The sequence below is a fragment of the Salvelinus fontinalis genome, unplaced genomic scaffold (assembly GCF_029448725.1).
Source record: "Salvelinus fontinalis isolate EN_2023a unplaced genomic scaffold, ASM2944872v1 scaffold_0635, whole genome shotgun sequence".
In the NCBI taxonomy this organism is placed as follows: domain Eukaryota; kingdom Metazoa; phylum Chordata; class Actinopteri; order Salmoniformes; family Salmonidae; genus Salvelinus; species Salvelinus fontinalis.
Genome location: NW_026600844.1, coordinates 48,301 through 67,560, shown reverse-complemented (window position 1 = coordinate 67,560; position 19,260 = coordinate 48,301). Strand labels below are relative to the sequence as shown.

Here is a 19,260-nt window from a genome sequence, read left to right as displayed (position 1 = left end):
CCCCATCTTTCAGCTGTTTACAAAATCAATGGTGTGGGGGTGGTAGGTTTGTTATGTGTTAGAATAGCAGATTGCCCCTTTAAGCCTTCACGAGAAATCCAAAATATCCAACACTGTTTATTATAGGAATGGACATTTTAGAGGATATATATTATGATGTAATTACGGAAGAAACCAATGTATAGTCTTCTGGTATTTAAAAAAACAGCTATAAGTGTAATCAACTTCCTGTATTCTTCTGTTTTTAGATACATTTACATTTAAGTCATTTAGCAGACGCTCTTATCCAGAGCGACTTACAAATTGGATAAACACATCATCAACCTCACAGTATTTTATTAAGCAGGAAGTGTCATTTTTTTTTAAGCATTTGAGTTTCAATCGGATTGTAAAATGTCAGCTATTCATAAATATATAAACATAAAGCAAGAGGAAAATGTAGTAACGATGAAACAAAGTGATCCGAGTTAATTCTATAAGCCTGTGAGATCTGTTATAAGGGCTCGGATCAGTCATGGATCACAGCCATTTCAGGACACAGAGTTTTACTAGTCAACACAGTCTGTGTCCGTCTGTTAGGGAGATGTAGTAGTATCCTGTATATATATTAATACATCATGATCTCTTTAGGAGCGTCCTCTGTGGGCCTCTGCTGCTCCTGTCTGTGTGTGTAGGCAGCGTGCTCATACAGGTAGACCAGGAGGATGGCGAGCAGACTCAGCACCATGTAGGGGATCAGCAGGTAATATCCCACCTGGAACTCAGAGGTCTTGTCCTTCAGGTAGAATGAAGCACTTCCCACATCGTTCTTCACCAGGTCTTCAGACATTTCGGTCAGCTGGACGTTCACTACGTACAGGATGAGCACCAGGAAGGAGATGCACGCTGGAGAAAAGAACAAGAGGTTCAAAAGAGTACTACTACTATTAGTACTACTACAGCTAGTTCTACTACTATTAGTACTACTACTACTACTACTACTACTACTACTACTACTACTACAGCTAGTTCTACCTCTATTAGTACTACTACTACTACTACTACTACTACTACTACTAGTTCTACTACTATTAGTACTACTACTACTACTACTATTTCTACTACTATTAGTACTACTACAGCTAGTTCTACTACTATTAGTACTACTACAGCTAGTTCTACTACTATTAGTACTACTACTACTATTAGTACTACTACAGCTAGTTCTACCACTATTAGTACTACTACTAGTCTGTTAACTTAGTCACAAAGAGTTGTTCCATCATGTTTATCAATTTATTTAATGCATTAATGAAATCCATCTAGTTGTTTTTTAATCATATAATGAACTAATTAATTTCATATAATTGTGTAACATGTTTATTCAGATAGTACACAGAGAGAGGGGGATACAGGCCAGGAGGAGAGAAAGTGTGAAAGGCTGTCATAGGGCTTGAACCCATAACCTTCAGGTATTTCATATGGGACTAAATAGGGCTTGAACCCATAACCTTCAGGTATTTCATATGGGACTAAATAGGGCTTGAACCCACACCCTTCAGGTATTTCATATGGGACTAAATAGGGCTTGAACCCACAACCGTCAGGTATTTCATATGGGACTAAATAGGGCTTGAACCCACACCCTTCAGGTATTTCATATGGGACTAAATAGGGCTTGAACACACAACCTTCAACTATTTCATATGGGACTAAATAGGGCTTGAACCCAAAACCTTCAGGTATTTCATATGGGACTAAATAGGGCTTGAACCCACAACCTTCAGGTATTTCATATGGGACTAAATAGGGCTTGAACACACAACCTTCAACTATTTCATATGGGACTAAATAGGGCTTGAACCCAAAACCTTCAGGTATTTCATATGGGACTAAATAGGGCTTGAACCCACAACCTTCAGGTATTTCATATGGGACTAAATAGGGCTTGAACACAGAACCTTCAGGTATCTAATATGTGCCATTGATGGGCTGGCCTCTTGATTGATTGATTGAATTGATGTGAACTCTATTGATCTTACCACTGCCAGAGCTGCATGTGTAGAGCCCTATGGGTCCCATGTATGTCTGGTAGGGGTTACTGACGCTGTTGTACAGAGTGATGAGGATGCTGCCAGCAGAGCAGAGCAGACACAGGGCCAGGAGGGTGATCACTATGCCGTGGAGGATCTGAGGAGCTCCACCTGTCTCTGCCAACTTCTCAAACACTACACAGGCAGACCAAGAACAGGCAGGTTAGGAATATACAGCAGTATTACGGGGAGTTCCACCAAGGGCGGAATTGTGGTATGGATATCTTAGTACCTTTTTTTCCAAATAGTGTTCTATCTAGAACCTAAAAGGGTTCTTTTCGCTGTCCCCATAGGAGAACCCTTTTGAAGAATCGTTTTTGGTTCCAGGTAGAACACTTTTGGGTTCTATGAACAATCCTTTCCACAGAGAGTTCTATATGGAACCAAAAAGGGTTCTACCGGGAACCAAAAAGGGTTACCCTATCGGGCACAGCCGAAGAACCCTTGTATACGTATACGCTGGGAGTCGGGACAGCAAGTTCGGGGGAGTGAATTTAATAAATAAATGAACATTGAACAAAACAAGAAGCACAAGTAGCGTAGAGACATGAAACATATAAACAGAAACAAAAACGCCAGGGGAAAGAACCAAAGAAGGTGACATATATAGGGAAGGTAATCAGACAGGTTGTTGAGTCCAGGTGAGTCTGATGAGGTGCTGGTGCCCGTAACGATGGTGACAGGTGTGTGTAATAATGAGCATCCTGACAACCTCGAGCGCCGCAGAGGGAGTATACGTGACAACCCTTTTTGGAGAAAATAAAAATGTAAATGGGGGTCCTCCCCCGTAATTGGAGGGGTATTTTGAAAACACAGTATAAGTGCCAGGCTTGTATCCCAAACAGACCATTTAAAACCTGTCTAGGCTGAGGGTGCCGCTAGCGGCACTCCCCCCCACCCCCACTGAAAAGGCAGAGCCGCGAAATTCAAAAATAATATTTTTTTTAAATATTTAACTTTCACACATTAAAACCTGTTGGGGATGGGGGCGCTGTTGAGACTATTTATGCTAATTGAGTAATTTTTGAAACGGCTTCCCACAAAATCCTTGATCGTACAATATGCATATTATTATTATTATTGGATAGAAAACAGTCTATAGTTTCTATAGGAGTTGAAATTTTGTCTCTAAGTGGAACAGAGCCCATTCTACAGCAATTTCCCTGACATGGAGTCAGATTTCAGAAATGTTGGCCACTGTTCTGAAGTCAGTTAAAAGGGCACTGTTTTTGCTATGACTATACGGACACTGCTTACGTCTTCCCCTGGATGCCTTTACGTGATGACGATTCCAATGGGGTCGATTGCGCGTTCACAGGCCCTATAAATGAAAAAACCCTGTAGCTAGCAAGTCTTTTCTTGCTGCGTAACGCGCGTGGAGGACACCGACCCCCTCCTGTTCCAAGCATTAGTTTAGCCTGTTATATTTCTCCGGTCATCTTTTCACTCGTTATAGGAGTTAAAAACATCATAAGGTAGTTAATTTAAAGCGTTTTATAGCAATTTATATCCGTTTAGTGCGATTTTGGGACATTTCTTTTTGAAACGATGTGAATAGTTGGGCATGCTTTTCAGTTCATCCCGAACGCAGTTGGCATTTCCACATGGCAAGAGGACAGCTTTCCATCAAAAGACGATTACTCCCAAGAAAGGATCCTTTGCCCAAGATACTGATGGAAGAACAGCTCAAGGTAGGACATTTTTATTATGATAAATCGTGTTTCTGTCGAAACATTTTAGTGGCTTAGGACGCCATGTTTTTTGACGTAGCTTCGCTTGGCGCAAACTGTATTGAAAAGTAAGGATAAATTAAAAAATGTAATTCCGCAATTGTATTAAGAATTAAATTGTCTATCAATCCCTGTCCACCCTATATTTTTTAGTCACGTTTATGAGTATTTATGTATAAGAGTAGATCACTGTCTAAGTGGCGCAAGGACATATTCTGACCAGCTGAGTTACATTTCACATTGTCTAACCATGATTTTGGTGGCTAAATATAAACGTTTTCGATCAAACTCTATATGCATTGTGTAATATGATGTTACAGGAGTGTCATCTGAAGAATTCTGAGAAGGTTAGTGAAAAAATTAATATATTTTTGGCGATGTTGACGTTATCGCTCACTTTGGCTAGAATCAATGCTGGGCTGCTATGTGCTATGTGCTATGCTAATATAACGATTTATTGTGTTTTCGCTGTAAGACACTTAGAAAATCTGAAATATTGTCTGTATTCACAGGATCTGTGTCTTTCGATTCGTGTATGCTGTGTATTTTTACGAAATGTTTGATGATTAGTAAGTAGGTAAACACGTTGCTCTAAGTAGTTTTTCTAGTCCATTTGTGACGGTGGGTGCAATTGTAACCTATGCCATCTACCTGAAATATGCACTTTTTTCTAACAAAACCTATCCCATACCATAAATATGTTATCAGACTGTCATCTGATGAGTTTTTTTGTTGGTTAGGGGCTATAAATATCTTAGTTTAGCCGAATTGGTGATGGCTACTGGTGTTGGTGGACAAATAAAAGATGGTGGATTATGCTAATGTGTTTTTAGGTAATAGATGTACATCTTTACATATTGTGTCTTCCCTGTAAAACATTTTAAAAATCGGACATGTTGACTGGATTCACAAGATCTGTGTTTTTCATTAGCTGTATTGGACTTTAATGTGTGAAAGTTAAATATTTTAAAAAAATATTTTTTTTGAATTTCGCGGCACTGGTTTTTCAGTGGGGAGGGGGGGGGTGTGCCGCTAGCGCCACGCTGATCCTAGACAGGTTAAAGTCCAATACAGCTAATGAAAGACACAGATCTTGTGAATCCAGCCAACATGTCCGATTTTTAAAATGTTTTACAGGGAAGACACAATATGTAAAGATGTAAATCTAGTAGCTAAAAACACATTAGCATAATCCACCATCTTTTATTTGTCCACCAACACCAGTAGCTATCACCAATTCGGCTAAACTAAGATATTTATAGCCCCTAACCAAGAAAAAAACTCATCAGATGACAGTCTGATAACATATTTATGGTATGGGATAGGTTTTGTTAGAAAAATGTGCATATTTCAGGTAGATGGCATAGGTTACAATTGCACCCACCGTCACAAATGGACTAGAATAACTACATAGAGCAACGTGTTTACCTAATTACTAATCATCAAACATTTCGTAAAAATACACAGCATACACTAATCGAAAGACACAGATCCTGTGAATACAGACAATATTTCAGATTTTCTAAGTGTCTTACAGCGAAAACACAATAAATCGTTATATTAGCATAGCACATAGCACATAGCAGCCCAGCATTGATTCTAGCCAAAGTGAGCGATAACGTCAACATCGCCAAAATATATTAATTTTTCACTAACCTTCTCAGAATTCTTCAGATGACACTCCTGTAACATCATATTACACAATCCATATAGAGTTTGATCGAAAATGTGCATATTTAGCCACCAAAATCATGGTTAGACAATGTGAAATGTAGCCCAGCTGGTGAGAAAATGTCCGTGCTCCATATTAGACAGTGATCTACTCTTATACATAAATACTCATAAACGTGACTAAAAAATATAGGGTGGACAGGGATCGATAGACAATTTAATTCTTAATACAATCGCGGAATTACATTTTTTAATTTATCCTTACTTTTCAATACAGTTTGCGCCAAGCGAAGCTACGTCAAAAAACATGGCGTCCTAAGCCACTAACATTTTTCGACAGAAACACGATTTATCATAATAAAAATGTCCTACTTTGAGCTGTTCTTCCATCAGTATCTTGGGCAAAGGATCCTTTCTTGGGTCTAATCGTCTTTTGGTGGAAAGCTGTCCTCTTGCCATGTGGAAATGCCAACTGCGTTCGGGATGAACTGGAAGCGTGCCCAACGATTCACAGCGTTTCAGAAATTAATGTCCCAAAATCGCACTAAACGGATATAAATTGCTATAAAACGCTTTAAATTAACTACCTTATGATATTTTTAACTCCTATAACGAGTAGAAACATGACCAGAGTAATATTACTCCCTCCACTAATGCTTGGAACAGGTGCGGGTCGGTGTCCTCCACACGCATAAAGCAGCAAGAAAAGAGTTCCTAGCTACAGGGTTTTTTAATTTATAGTGCCTGTGAACGCGCAATCGACCCCATTCAAATCGTCATCACGTAAAGGCATCCAGGGGAAGACGTAAGCAGTGTCCGTATACTCATAGCAATAACTGTGGCCTTTTAACTGACTCCAGATCAGGGGCCAACATTTCTGAAATCTGACTCCATGTCAGGGAAATTGCTGTAGAATGGGCTCTGTTCCACTTAGAGACAAAATTTCAACTCCTATAGAAACTATAGACTGTTTTCTATCCAATAATAATAATAATATGCATATTGTACGATCAAGAATTTTGTGGGAAGCCGTTTCAAAAATTACACGATTAGCATAAATAGTGACAACAGCCTCAACAGGTTAAAGATGCTTGATGTCACATCCTGCTGAGGAGGATGAGCTGGCCAATCAGAGGTCTACTGTTATTATTACTTTTTATGACCGGTATACGCCCACACCGTTCTGCTGTTGGGGTACGCCCACACCGTTCTGCTGTTGGGGTTCGCCCACACCGTTCTGCTGCTGGGGTACGCCCACACCGTTCTGCTGTTGGGGTACGCCCCCACAACGTTCTGCTGTTGGGGTACGCCCCCACACCGTTCTGCTGTTGGGGTACGCCCCCACACCGTTCTGCTGTTGGGGTACGCCCACACCGTTCTGCTGTTGGGGTACGCCCCACACCGTTCTGCTGTTGGGGTACGCCCCACACCGTTCTGCTGTTGGGGTACGCCCACACCGTTCTGCTGTTGGGGTACGCCCACACCGTTCTGCTGTTGGGGTTCGCCCCCACACCGTTCTGCTGTTGGGGTTCGCCCCCACACCGTTCTGCTGTTGGGGTTCGCCCCCACCGTTCTGCTGTTGGGGTACGCCCACACCGTTCTGCTGTTGGGGTACGCCCACACCGTTCTGCTGTTGGGGTACGCCCCCACCGTTCTGCTGTTGGGGTACGCCCACACCGTTCTGCTGTTGGGGTACGCCCCCACACCGTTCTGCTGTTGGGGTTCGCCCCCACACCGTTCTGCTGTTGGGGTTCGCCCCCACACCGTTCTGCTGTTGGGGTACGCCCCCACACCGTTCTGCTGTTGGGGTTCGCCCACACCGTTCTGCTGTTGGGGTTCGCCCCCACCGTTCTGCTGTTGGGGTACGCCCCCACCGTTCTGCTGTTGGGGTACGCCCCCACACCGTTCTGCTGTTGGGGTACGCCCCCACCGTTCTGCTGTTGGGTTACGCCCCCACACCGTTCTGCTGTTGGGGTTACCCCCTTTTCTCCCCAATTTTCGTGGTATCCAATCGCTAGTAATTACTATCTTGTCTCATCGCTACAACTCCCGTAAGCACAACCCAACCAAGCCGCACTGCTTCTTAACACAGAGCGCCTCCAACCCGGAAGCCAGCCGCACCAATGTGTCGGAGGAAACACTGTGCACCTGGCCCCCCTGGTTAGCGCGCACTGCGCCCGGCCCGCCACAGGAGTCGCTGGAGCGCGATGAGACAAGGATATCCCTACCGGCCAAACCCTCCCTAACCCGGACGACGCTAGGCCAATTGTGCTTCGCCCCACGGACCTCCCGGTCTCGGCCGGCTGCGACAGAGCCTGGGCGCGAACCCAGAGACTCTGGTGGCGCAGCTAGCGCTGCGATGCAGTGCCCTAGACCACTGCTCCAACCGGGAGGCCCTTTTTTAACATACTTAATTAAACATTTTTGGAAGGAAAACTATTTACCTCGTAATTAATCATAAGTCATATTTCATAGAAATCTGGAAACACTGCACACTTACTTTAAGGATCAACTTTGGGTAACACCCCCAAAAATAACGACTTTAAATTGTAGAACTGATCAATGCACCATCATACCAGGTCATGTAATGCCCCCCCTCCCCCTCCCAAAACAAAAGCATGAATAAGATATTTGACTACAGAAGCGCCATTTCTTAACGATCTCTACAGTTCGCATCCAAAAACAAATCCTTTGAAATGACATCAACATATACTGGAGGAGTTAGTGGCTAAACCCTCATTGGTTCTGTAACTCTCTCAAATCAGCTTCAATAGCAGAGTAGGCTATAACCATCTACCCTTCTGCTGTCCCAAAGACAGGACAGGAGTTTACAGTCCACTCAGAGGACAGGCGTGACGGTCTGAGGAGAGGACAGGCGTGACGGTCTGAGGAGGGGACAGGCGTGACGGTCTGAGGAGTTAGTGGCTAGCTACAGTGGTTGGCTACAGTGGCTAGCTACAGTGGTTAGCTACAGTGGTTGGCTACAGTGGCTAGCTACAGTGGTTAGCTACAGTGGCTAGCTACAGTGGTTAACTACAGTGGCTAGCTACAGTGGCTAGCTACAGTGACTAGCTACAGTGGCTAGCTACAGTGGCTAGCTACAGTGACTAGCTACAGTGGTTAGCTACAGTGGTTAGCTACAGTGGCTAGCTACAGTGGCTAGCTACAGTGGTTGGCTACAGTGGCTAGCTACAGTGGTTAGCTACAGTGGCTAGCTACAGTGGCTAGCTACAGTGGTTAGCTACAGTGGTTAGCTACAGTGGCTAGCTACAGTGGTTAGCTACAGTGGCTAGCTACAGTGGCTAGCTTAGCTAACGAACTAGCTACGTAGGTCACAGCACCCATGACCAGAATGACACATAGATGAATCGCCCTATTTTTTGGCTTTGACCGTTTTTCGTGCCCGAAGTCGACCATACCACCTTTTTACTGCAGTGGGCTAAATGAGGGTCACACAGAGTGTTTCTTGGTCGTCTGAAAACAAATCTACTTTGAAACAAAAGTTTACACCTCACACACATGGTTATGGGTGTAAACATAAGAAGACACCTGTACCATGTCAGATATAGAGTTGACATGTATTTAAGTTTAAGTTTGTATCCTGATATTACACTTTATATAAATCACAGAAAACTGAAATATTACTAAACTGTTTGACATAAACACTCTGGATCTTTGTCAAGTTTTTTGAAATAGTGTTTATTAATTATGAAAAAAATGAATAACATTCCACCCATGAGGCCCCTAGGTCATTTTACTGCAGGAAAGGGCTGCAGCAAATTGCTTATGGCGTGTTATTTATGACGTGTTATTTATGACGTGTTGCTTATGGCGTGTTATTGATGACGTGTTATTTATGACGTGTTATTTATGACGTGTTATTTATGACGTGTTGCTTATTGCGTGTTATTGATGACGTGTTATTTATGAAGTGTTATTTATGGTGTGTTGCTTATGACGTGTTATATATGGCGTGTTATTTATGAAGTGTTATTTATGGCGTGTTATTTATGACGTGTTGCTTATTGCGTGTTATTGATGACGTGTTATTTATGAAGTGTTATTTATGGCGTGTTATTTATGGCGTGTTATTTATGACGTGTTGCTTATGGCGTGTTATTTATGACGTGTTATTTATGACGTGTTGCTTATTGCGTGTTATTGATGACGTGTTATTTATGAAGTGTTATTTATGGCGTGTTATTTATGGCGTGTTATTTATGACGTGTTGCTTATGGCGTGTTATTTATGACGTGTTATTTATGAAGTGTTATTTATGGCGTGTTATATATGGCGTGTTATATATGGCGTGTTATTTATGAAGTGTTATTTATGGCGTGTTATTTATGGCGTGTTGCTTATGACGTGTTATTTATGGCGTGTTATATATGGCGTGTTGCTTATGACGTGTGATTTATGACGTGTTATTTATGACGTGTTGCTTATGGCGTGTTATTTATGACGTGTAATTTATGACGCGTTAATTTATGACGTGTTGCTTATGGCGTGTTATTTATGACGTGTTCATATGCTATCTGGGGAAGCCCCAACCGAAATGATATATTATTGGGGATGATGAATCAACCTGTTCTGCTCCACCTGTCTCTGACAACTTCTTACAAACATACAGAGGGAAGACCAAGAGGGTTCATGTTAGGAATATACAGGTTAGGAGTATACAGGTTAGGGGTATACAGGTTAGGAGTATACAGGTTAGGGTTAGGAGTATAGAGGTTAGGATTACATAGGTTAGGATTACATAGGTTAGGAGTACACAGGTTAGGAGTACACAGGTTAGGGTTATACAGGTTAGGGTTAGGAGTACATAGGTTAGGAGTACACAGGTTAGGAGTACACAGGTTAGGGTTAGGGTTAGGAGTACACAGGTTAGGAGTACACAGGTTAGGGTTAGGGTTAGGAGTACACAGGTTAGGGTTAGGAGTACATAGGTTAGGAGTACACAGGTTAGGAGTATACAGGTTAGGGTTAGGAGTACATAGGTTAGGAGTACACAGGTTAGGAGTATACAGGTTAGGAGTACACATGTTAGGGTTAGGAGTACATAGGTTAGGAGTACACAGGTTAGGGGTATACAGGTTAGGAGTACATAGGTTAGGAGTACACAGGTTAGGGTTAGGGTTAGGAGTACACAGGTTAGGGTTAGGAGTACATAGGTTAGGAGTACACAGGTTAGGAGTACACAGGTTAGGAGTACACAGGTTAGGGTTAGGAGTATACAGGTTAGGAGTATACAGGTTAGGAGTACACAGGTTAGGAGTACACAGGTTAGGAGTACACAGGTTAGGAGTACACAGGTTAGGAGTACACAGGTTAGGAGTACACAGGTTAGGGTTAGGAGTACACAGGTTAGGAGTATACAGGTTAGGAGTATACAGGTTAGGAGTATACAGGTTAGGGTTAGGAGTATACAGGTTAGGAGTACACAGGTTAGGAGTATACAGGTTAGGAGTACACAGGTTAGGGTTAGGAGTATACAGGTTAGGAGTATACAGGTTAGGAGTATACAGGTTAGGAGTACACAGGTTAGGAGTATACAGGTTAGTAGTACACAGGTTAGGGTTAGGAGTACACAGGTTAGGAGTACACAGGTTAGGAGTATACAGGTTAGTCGTACACAGGTTAGGGTTAGGAGTACACAGGTTAGGGTTAGGAGTACATAGGTTAGGAGTACACAGGTGAGGAGTATACAGGTTAGGAGTACATAGGTTAGGAGTACACAGGTTAGGGTTAGGAGTACATAGGTTAGGAGTACATAGGTTAGGAGTACACAGGTTAGGGTTAGGAGTACACAGGTTAGGAGTACACAGGTTAGGGTTAGGGTTAGGAGTACATAGGTTAGGGTTAGGAGTACACAGTTTAAGTTTAGGGTTAGGGGTATACAGGTTAGGAGTACATGGGTTAGGGTTAGGGTTAGGAGTACATAGGTTAGGAGTACATAGGTTAGGAGTATACATGTTAGGAGTATACAGGTTAGAGGTATACATGTTAAGGTTAGGAGTACACAGGTTAGGATAACTTAGGTTAGGGGTATACAGGTTAGGAGTACATGGGTTAGGGTTAGGGTTAGGAGTACATAGGTTAGGAGTATACAGGTTAGGAGTATACAGGTTAGGGTTAGGAGTACACAGGTTAGGGTTAGGAGTACATAGGTTAGGAGTACACAGGTTAGGAGTACACATGTTAAGGTTAGGAGTACATAGGTTAGGGTAACTTAGGTTAGGGGTATACAGGTTAGGGGTATACAGGTTAGGGGTATACAGGTTAGGAGTATACAGGTTAGGAGTACACATGTTAGGGTTAGGAGTATAGAGGTTAGGGTTAGGAGTACACATGTTAGGGTTAGGAGTATAGAGGTTAGGGTTAGGAGTATACAGGTTAGGGTTAGGAGTACATAGGTTAAGATAACTTAGGTTAGGTGTATACAGGTTAGGGGTATACAGGTTAAGGTTAGGGTTAGGAATATACAGGTTAGGAGTATACAGGTTAAGGTTAGGAGTTTACAGGTTAGGGGTATACAGGTTAGGAGTACACAGGTTAGGGTTAGGAGTGTACAGGTTAGGAGTATACATGTTAAGGTTAGGGTTAGGAATATACAGGTTAGGAGTATACAGGTTAGGAGTATACATGTTAAGGTTAGGGTTAGGAGTGTACAGGTTAGGAGTGTACAGGTTAGGAATATACAGGTTAGGAGTATACAGGTTAGGAGTATACATGTTAAGGTTAGGGTTAGGAGTGTACAGGTTAGGAGTATACAGGTTAAGGTTAGGGTTAGGAGTACACAGGTTAGGAGTGTACAGGTTAGGAGTATACATGTTAAGGTTAGGGTTAGGAATATACAGGTTAGGAGTATACAGGTTAGGAGTATACATGTTAAGGTTAGGGTTAGGAGTGTACAGGTTAGGAGTGTACAGGTTAGGAGTATACATGTTAAGGTTAGGGTTAGGAGTGTACAGGTTAGGAGTATACAGGTTAAGGTTAGGGTTAGGAATATACAGGTTAGGAGTATACAGGTTAAGGTTAGGGTTAGGAGTATACAGGTTAAGGTTAGGGTTAGGAATATACAGGTTAGGAGTATACACCAAGTCCACTTACATTGTTGCATTATTACAGTACGAAGGCAACATTATTGTTCTAGAACTTTGACACAGCACATTTCTGCACACTTAAAGGGCAGTAGTAGAACAGGAGAAAACATACCTTGAAATGGCTTTCCACCTCCAAACACTGGACAGGAACCTCTGACGATCGTCCCGTTGAACAGAGCATATGATACAACGGCAGAGCCGTTGGTGAAAACGCTTTCAGTTTGAGAGCAACTCATTTTGGAAACGGCCCATTCGGTCGACATCCCATAACCTAAAATCCCCACGGACACCGCAGTAGCCTGCGCGCTAAAAAGAAAATGCAGAGCCTTCTTGATGGAGGGCATTGTCACAATATTACAGCCACACTGACGAAGAAGAAGACGAAGAGGAAGAGGAAGAAGACGTCAAACCCTTGTTGCTTCTGTAACTCTCCAAATCAGCTTCAATAGCAGAGTAGGCTATAACCATCTACCCTTCTGGTGTCTTCTGGTGCCTTCTGGTGCCTTCTGGTGTCTCAAAGGAAGGACAGCAGTTATAGTCCACTGAGAGGACAGGCGTGACGGTCTGAGGAGAGGAGTTATAGTCCACTGAGAGGACAGGCGTGACGGTCTGAGGAGAGGAGTTATAGTCCACTGAGAGGACAGGCGTGACGGTCTGAGGAGAGGAGTTATAGTCCACTGAGAGGACAAGCGTGACTGTCTGAGGAGAGGACAGGCGTGACGGTCTGAGGACAGGAGTTACAGTCCACTGAGAGGACAGGCGTGACGGTCTGAGGAGAGGAGTTACAGTCCACTGAGAGGACAGGCGTGACGGTCTGAGGAGAGGACAGGCGTGACGGTCTGAGGAGAGGAGTTTACAGTCCACTGAGAGGACAGGCGTGACGGTCTGAGGAGAGGACAGGCGTGTCTAACCTGTAGGTTATAAAACACCTCTAGATGAGAGGGTGAACTTTAGTCAGGGAAGAGAGAGAGAGATTGTTGTCATAGAGATGATAACGTATTCCCAAACATCGTAAATGGGAGAGGCATCTGATCAATACCAAAGGGGAAATAAATATACCTGAGGACTGAGTGCTCAGCATGTGGTGTAGTTTGTTCCAAATGAAGGAATAAGGATGTACCGTTTATTCCACATGAATAACTGTTGGTAAGCTACAACACACCTTCAGGAGGCATCATACATGTCTTTAACCAGGAGAGTAACTATCAGTCTCTAATTGTTATTACAAACTAGGTGGTTCCAGCCCTGAATGCTGATTGGCTGACAGACGTGGTATATCAGACCGTATACCACAGGTATCATACATTTTTTTTTACTGTTCTAATCACCTTGGTAACCAGTTTATACCAGCAATAAGGCTCCTCGGTGGTTTGTGATATATGGCCAATATACCACGGCTGAGGGGTGTATCCGGGCACTCCGCGTTGCGTCGTGCTTAAGAACAGTCCTCAGCCGTGGTATATTGGCCATATATCACAAACCCCCTCAGGTCTTACTGCTTCGTTAGACAATATTGGCATTATGCATCTGTACAAGATACAGAGTAGTCACTAGTAACACACACACACAGCAACACACACACACACACACACACACACACACACACACACACACACACACACACACACACACACACACACACACACACACACACACACACACACACACACACACACACACACACACACACACAAACACACACAGCAACAGACACAGCCAACCAAAACATCAGAAACACTATGAAGGCCACATCATATGATAAAAATCGTGTTTTATTATCCGAACTCTTGTCAGTACCTCCCCTATGTACGTAAGTGTCGAACGAACACAATGACGTTTTCCGCATGGATCCAAAGTCCTCCTCTGGAAACAAGTCAGGCTAAATGATGCCATAAAACAAAGCACATTAATGATTTGCTCTTCCCACTACAATAGTTGAGAGTGATCAGCATGTCATGGATAGGCTACACACTGTAACAGATAGACACAGACTTTCAATGACGGCCTACCGGGGGAACAGTGGGTTGACTGCCTTGTTCAGGGGCAGAACGACAGATTTTTACCTTGTCAGCATATGTGCAAGTAATATTCTAGTATTACGCTCTCAAAACATTAGAGACTCGTTGATGTTTCCAGTGAACTTCACTATACAGTAGTTACAGTATTTACTGTCATTTCAGAGAATCCTGGAGTTGGATGCAAGTACCATCCCCCAGGAACTCATATTCATAGATGAGGCTGGATTCAACGTAGCAAAGATGAGGTGGAGAGGAAGGAACATCATGGGTCAACGCGTCATCATTGAGGTTCTCCACCATGTCACCATATGCTCAGCTATGAGCCACAATGGGGTCCTCCACCACCATGTCACCATATGCTCAGCTATGAGCCACAATGGGGTCCTCCACCACCATGCCACCATATGCCCAGCTATGAGCCACAATGGGGTCCTCCACCACCATGCCACCATATGCCCAGCTATGAGCCACAATGGAGGTCCTCCGCCACCATGCCACCATATGCCCAGCTATGAGCCACAATGGGGTCCTCCACCACCATGTCACCATATGCCCAGCTATGAGCCACAATGGAGGTCCTCCACCGCCATGCCACCATATGCCCAGTTATGAGCCACAATGGGGTCCTCCACCACCATGCCACCATATGCCCAGCTATGAGCCACAATGGGGTCCTCCACCATGTCACCATATGCCAAGCTATGAGCCACAATGGAGGTCCTCCACCACCATGTCACCATATGCCCAGCTATGAGCCACAATGGGGTCCTCCACCACCATGCCACCATATGCCCAGCTATGAGCCACAATGGAGGTCCTCCACCATCATGTCACCACATGCCCAGCTATGAGCCACAATGGGGTCCTCCACCACCATGCCACCATATGCCCAGCTATGAGCCACAATGGAGGTCCTCCACCACCATGTCACCATATGCCCAGCTATGAGCCACAATGGGGTCCTCCACCACCATGCCACCATATGCCCAGCTATGAGCCACAATGGAGGTCCTCCACCACCATGCCACCATATGCCCAGCTAAGAGCCACAATGGGGTCCTCCACCGCCATGCCACCATATGCCAAGCTATGAGCCACAATGGGGTCCACCACCGCCATGCCACCATATGCCCAGCTATAAGCCACAATGGGGGTCCTACGCTACCATGCCACCATATGCCCAGCTATGATCCACAATGGGGTCCTCCACCACCATGTCACCATATGCCCAGCTATGAGCCATAATGGGGTCCTCCACCGCCATGCCACCGTGGACCATACAACCACAGCAATGGCCCGTGGTGACATTCCAGCGAGTCCTGTCAGTGGTGGATGCGTCATGGCAGAAGATATTTCCCTCTCTGTCTGGCCAAGGAGAATATCGCCTGTGATGTTAATGAACATCTGTTTTCCAGACCAAAACAACAGACATGACTGATTTTTGTTTTCGAAATGGAGTATTTGTTTCTTGATTTATGATTTTGACTTTACTGTATTTCGACACTTTCTTTATCTATTCCGTACAATTTATTTAATATACAGTACAGTACAGGCTGTACTTTTCTTCCTTCGCATATGCAAAATATATTTACTGTATTTTTGCATTTTTACTGTGTGCTTACAGTATGCTGTTTGACATGTATTGAGTCACGTTGAAGTATAAAACACATGTTTTTCTAATTTGTGTTCGTTTCCTGTTTGAGTAAACACAAACAATATACAGTATAACACGAAAATCTTACTCTTTACACTGAAATAGATTCTCATATTACAGTTTTTAACAATTGATAACAACCGTTTACCGATATTTAAGATAGTTTTACTAAACTCTTAACACAGCAACACACCTACGTTGAAGTAAAGTTATACTTCAAGCCAAATAGTTCATTTCCTACTCAAAAAAAACTAATTTTGTTCATTAAATAGCAACTCTACATTTCAAAATGCTAAAAAATAAGACTTTCTCTAACTTTATCAAAACCCGACAAACCCGACTCAGTATCTAATCATTCTGTGAAAACAGCAGCTCGTGTTTTCTATCCAAGAGGAACGTCTAGTCAATCACAGCACAACGACTTTCAAAATACTATCAGTTGATGGCGTTACAAAAAACTGCATTTACTTGTCATGTTTCAGTTCTACCTGCAGACAATAGACAATATGACATCCACTGTTTTTATAATTCAGTTGCCTTTTACTGTAAACCACTCTACATTTTACTGTAAACCACTCTACATTTTTACTGTAAACCACTCTACATTTTTACTGTAAACCACTCTACATTTTTACTGTAAACCACTCTACATTTTTACTGTAAACCACTCTACATTTTTACTGTAAACCACTCTACATTTTACTGTAAACCACTCTACATTTTACTGTAAACCACTCTACATTTTACTGTAAACCACTCTACATTTTTACTGTAAACCACTCTACATTTTACTGTAAACCACTCTACATTTTACTGTAAACCACTCTACATTTTACTGTAAACCACTCTACATTTTTACTGTAAACCACTATACATTTTACTGTAAACCACTCTACATTTTTACTGTAAACCACTCTACATTTTACTGTAAACCACTCGACATTTTTGGGGGGTTGAGTGTCGACTGTTTGCATTTTTGGCGACATACTATCTTAAAATGAATGAGTCGTCTTTACTTTATGGAATGTACAGTAGAAACGAATAGTAAGTGACGGAATTGCTGCAGTAAAAGATTTATTAGCAATATGAAGTTGCTGAAATCCAACATACATGGCCTTTGGTTCCAAATGTGTAAAAATAAAACACAATTTACAGTAAAAAAAAGGCACAGAAGGGGGAAAAAAAACACAAAAATGCGCAGTTGTCACGATCGTGTGGAGGATTGACGGACCAAAACGCAGCATTTGGAAAATAAGCCATCTCTTCCTTTTATTTAGAAGAAGACAAAACGAAACAAAAACACTTACGAACTTAACCAAAACAATAAACGATCGTGAAGCTAATCAAACGTAGTGCACACACAGGCTACAAACGTATAACATAGACAATTACCCACAATCAAATGAAAGCCTATGGCTACCCTAAATATGGCTCCCAATCAGAGACAACAGAAATCAGCTGTCTCTAATTGGGAACTCATTCAGGCAACCATAGACTCTCCTAGACAACTAAACCAACATAGACACAGCTAGACACATGCACTCAACACAAACCCATACACTACACCCAACACCCCCTTTACCATATAATCACCCAAAACCGACAAAACACAAACAATCCCCATGTCACACCCTGACCTAACTAAAATAATAAAGAAAACAAATAATACTAAGGCCAGGGCGTGACAGCAGTCCTGTTCTGATCTATACGATCTTCAGCATTTGGCCACATGTTCTCGTCCACATCACATCTTATGTCGTCTCTCGCCATGCACCTTGGATAGAAACGCTTGGCCTGCCTTATCCACCCCTGGCAGTCTTCAGCTGAGATGTCTCTGCAGCCGGCATCCACTGCATCCAAGAGGGACATTTGGTCATGTGACCGATAATCATACACTTTCCACCTCCAGGCAGAAGAACATTTCTCTCAGTGTTATTGCATTCTCAGCTATGACCAATCCTATAATGGCTCTTGGTCCTCTTCTTCTTCTCTTGGTCTTCACTGAGGAGCTTTCCTCTTCCGCCCAGAGGGAGGAAGACGCTGCGTCCTTTAAAGGAACAAAAATACTACATATGTATTTGCATTGTGACTGGTGGACTACAGTTACTGTGGGACGTAGCAACAGTAATGATGGAAGAAGCCCTTGTGAAATGCATTACTTACCTGTTGGTTTGTTGAAAATGATGGATAATGGAAGCCACGATTGACCATCTGAGATTAGGCTGGACTCTATCATCAGTCTCTCTCAGTGATAGACCATGGTATTAGGCTGGACTCTATCATCAGTCTCTCTCAGTGATAGACCATGGTATTAGGCTGGACTCTTTCACCAGTCTCTCTCAGTGATAGTCCATGGTATTAGGCTGAACACTTTCACCAGCCTCTCTCAGTGATAGTCCATGGTATTAGGCTGGACTCTTTCACCAGTCTCTCTCAGTGATAGACCATGGTATTAGGCTGGACTCTTTCACCAGTCTCTCTCAGTGATAGACCATGGTATTAGGCTGGACTCTTTCACCAGCCTCTCTCAGTGATAGTCCATGGTATTAGGCTGGACTCTTCCACCAGTCTCTCTCATTGACAGTCCATGGTATTAGGCTGGACTGTTTCACCAGTCTCTCTCAATGATAGTCCAAGGTATTAGGCTGGACTCTTTCACCAGTCTCTCTCAGTGATAGAGCATGGTATTAGGCTGGACTCTTTCACCAGTCACTCTCAGTGATAGTCCATGGTATTAGGCTGGACTCTTTCACCAGCCTCTCTCAGTGATAGACCATGGTATTAGACTGGACTCTTTCACCAGTCTCTCTCAGTGATAGACCATGGTACTAGACTGGACTCTTTCACCAGTCACTCTCAGTGATAGAACATGGTTTATCACATGGTCTATGATGGTGGCTCTTATTTCATCAGTGACAACAGCTCTTACTCTCCTTTGAACACCACCACACATTCTTACACCTCTCCCCCTACCTCTCCTTCTCCCTGGTCCTGGTCCAACTACTCCTC

General features: G+C 43.1%; 1 protein-coding gene across 1 annotated transcript; it reads right to left on the bottom strand.

Moving 5' to 3' along the window:
* Positions 1–319: 319 nt before the first annotated feature.
* On the bottom strand, positions 320–13,482 carry LOC129846881 (clarin-3-like). The gene is made up of 3 exons (XM_055914684.1): positions 12,692–13,482; positions 2,022–2,207; positions 320–885 (listed from the first exon to the last, which is right to left on the bottom strand). The coding sequence occupies exons 1-3, from the start codon at positions 12,921–12,923 to the stop codon at positions 608–610; spliced, it is 696 nt and encodes a 231-aa protein (XP_055770659.1). The 5' UTR covers positions 12,924–13,482; the 3' UTR covers positions 320–607.
* Between the last annotated feature and the right edge of the window lie 5,778 nt (positions 13,483–19,260).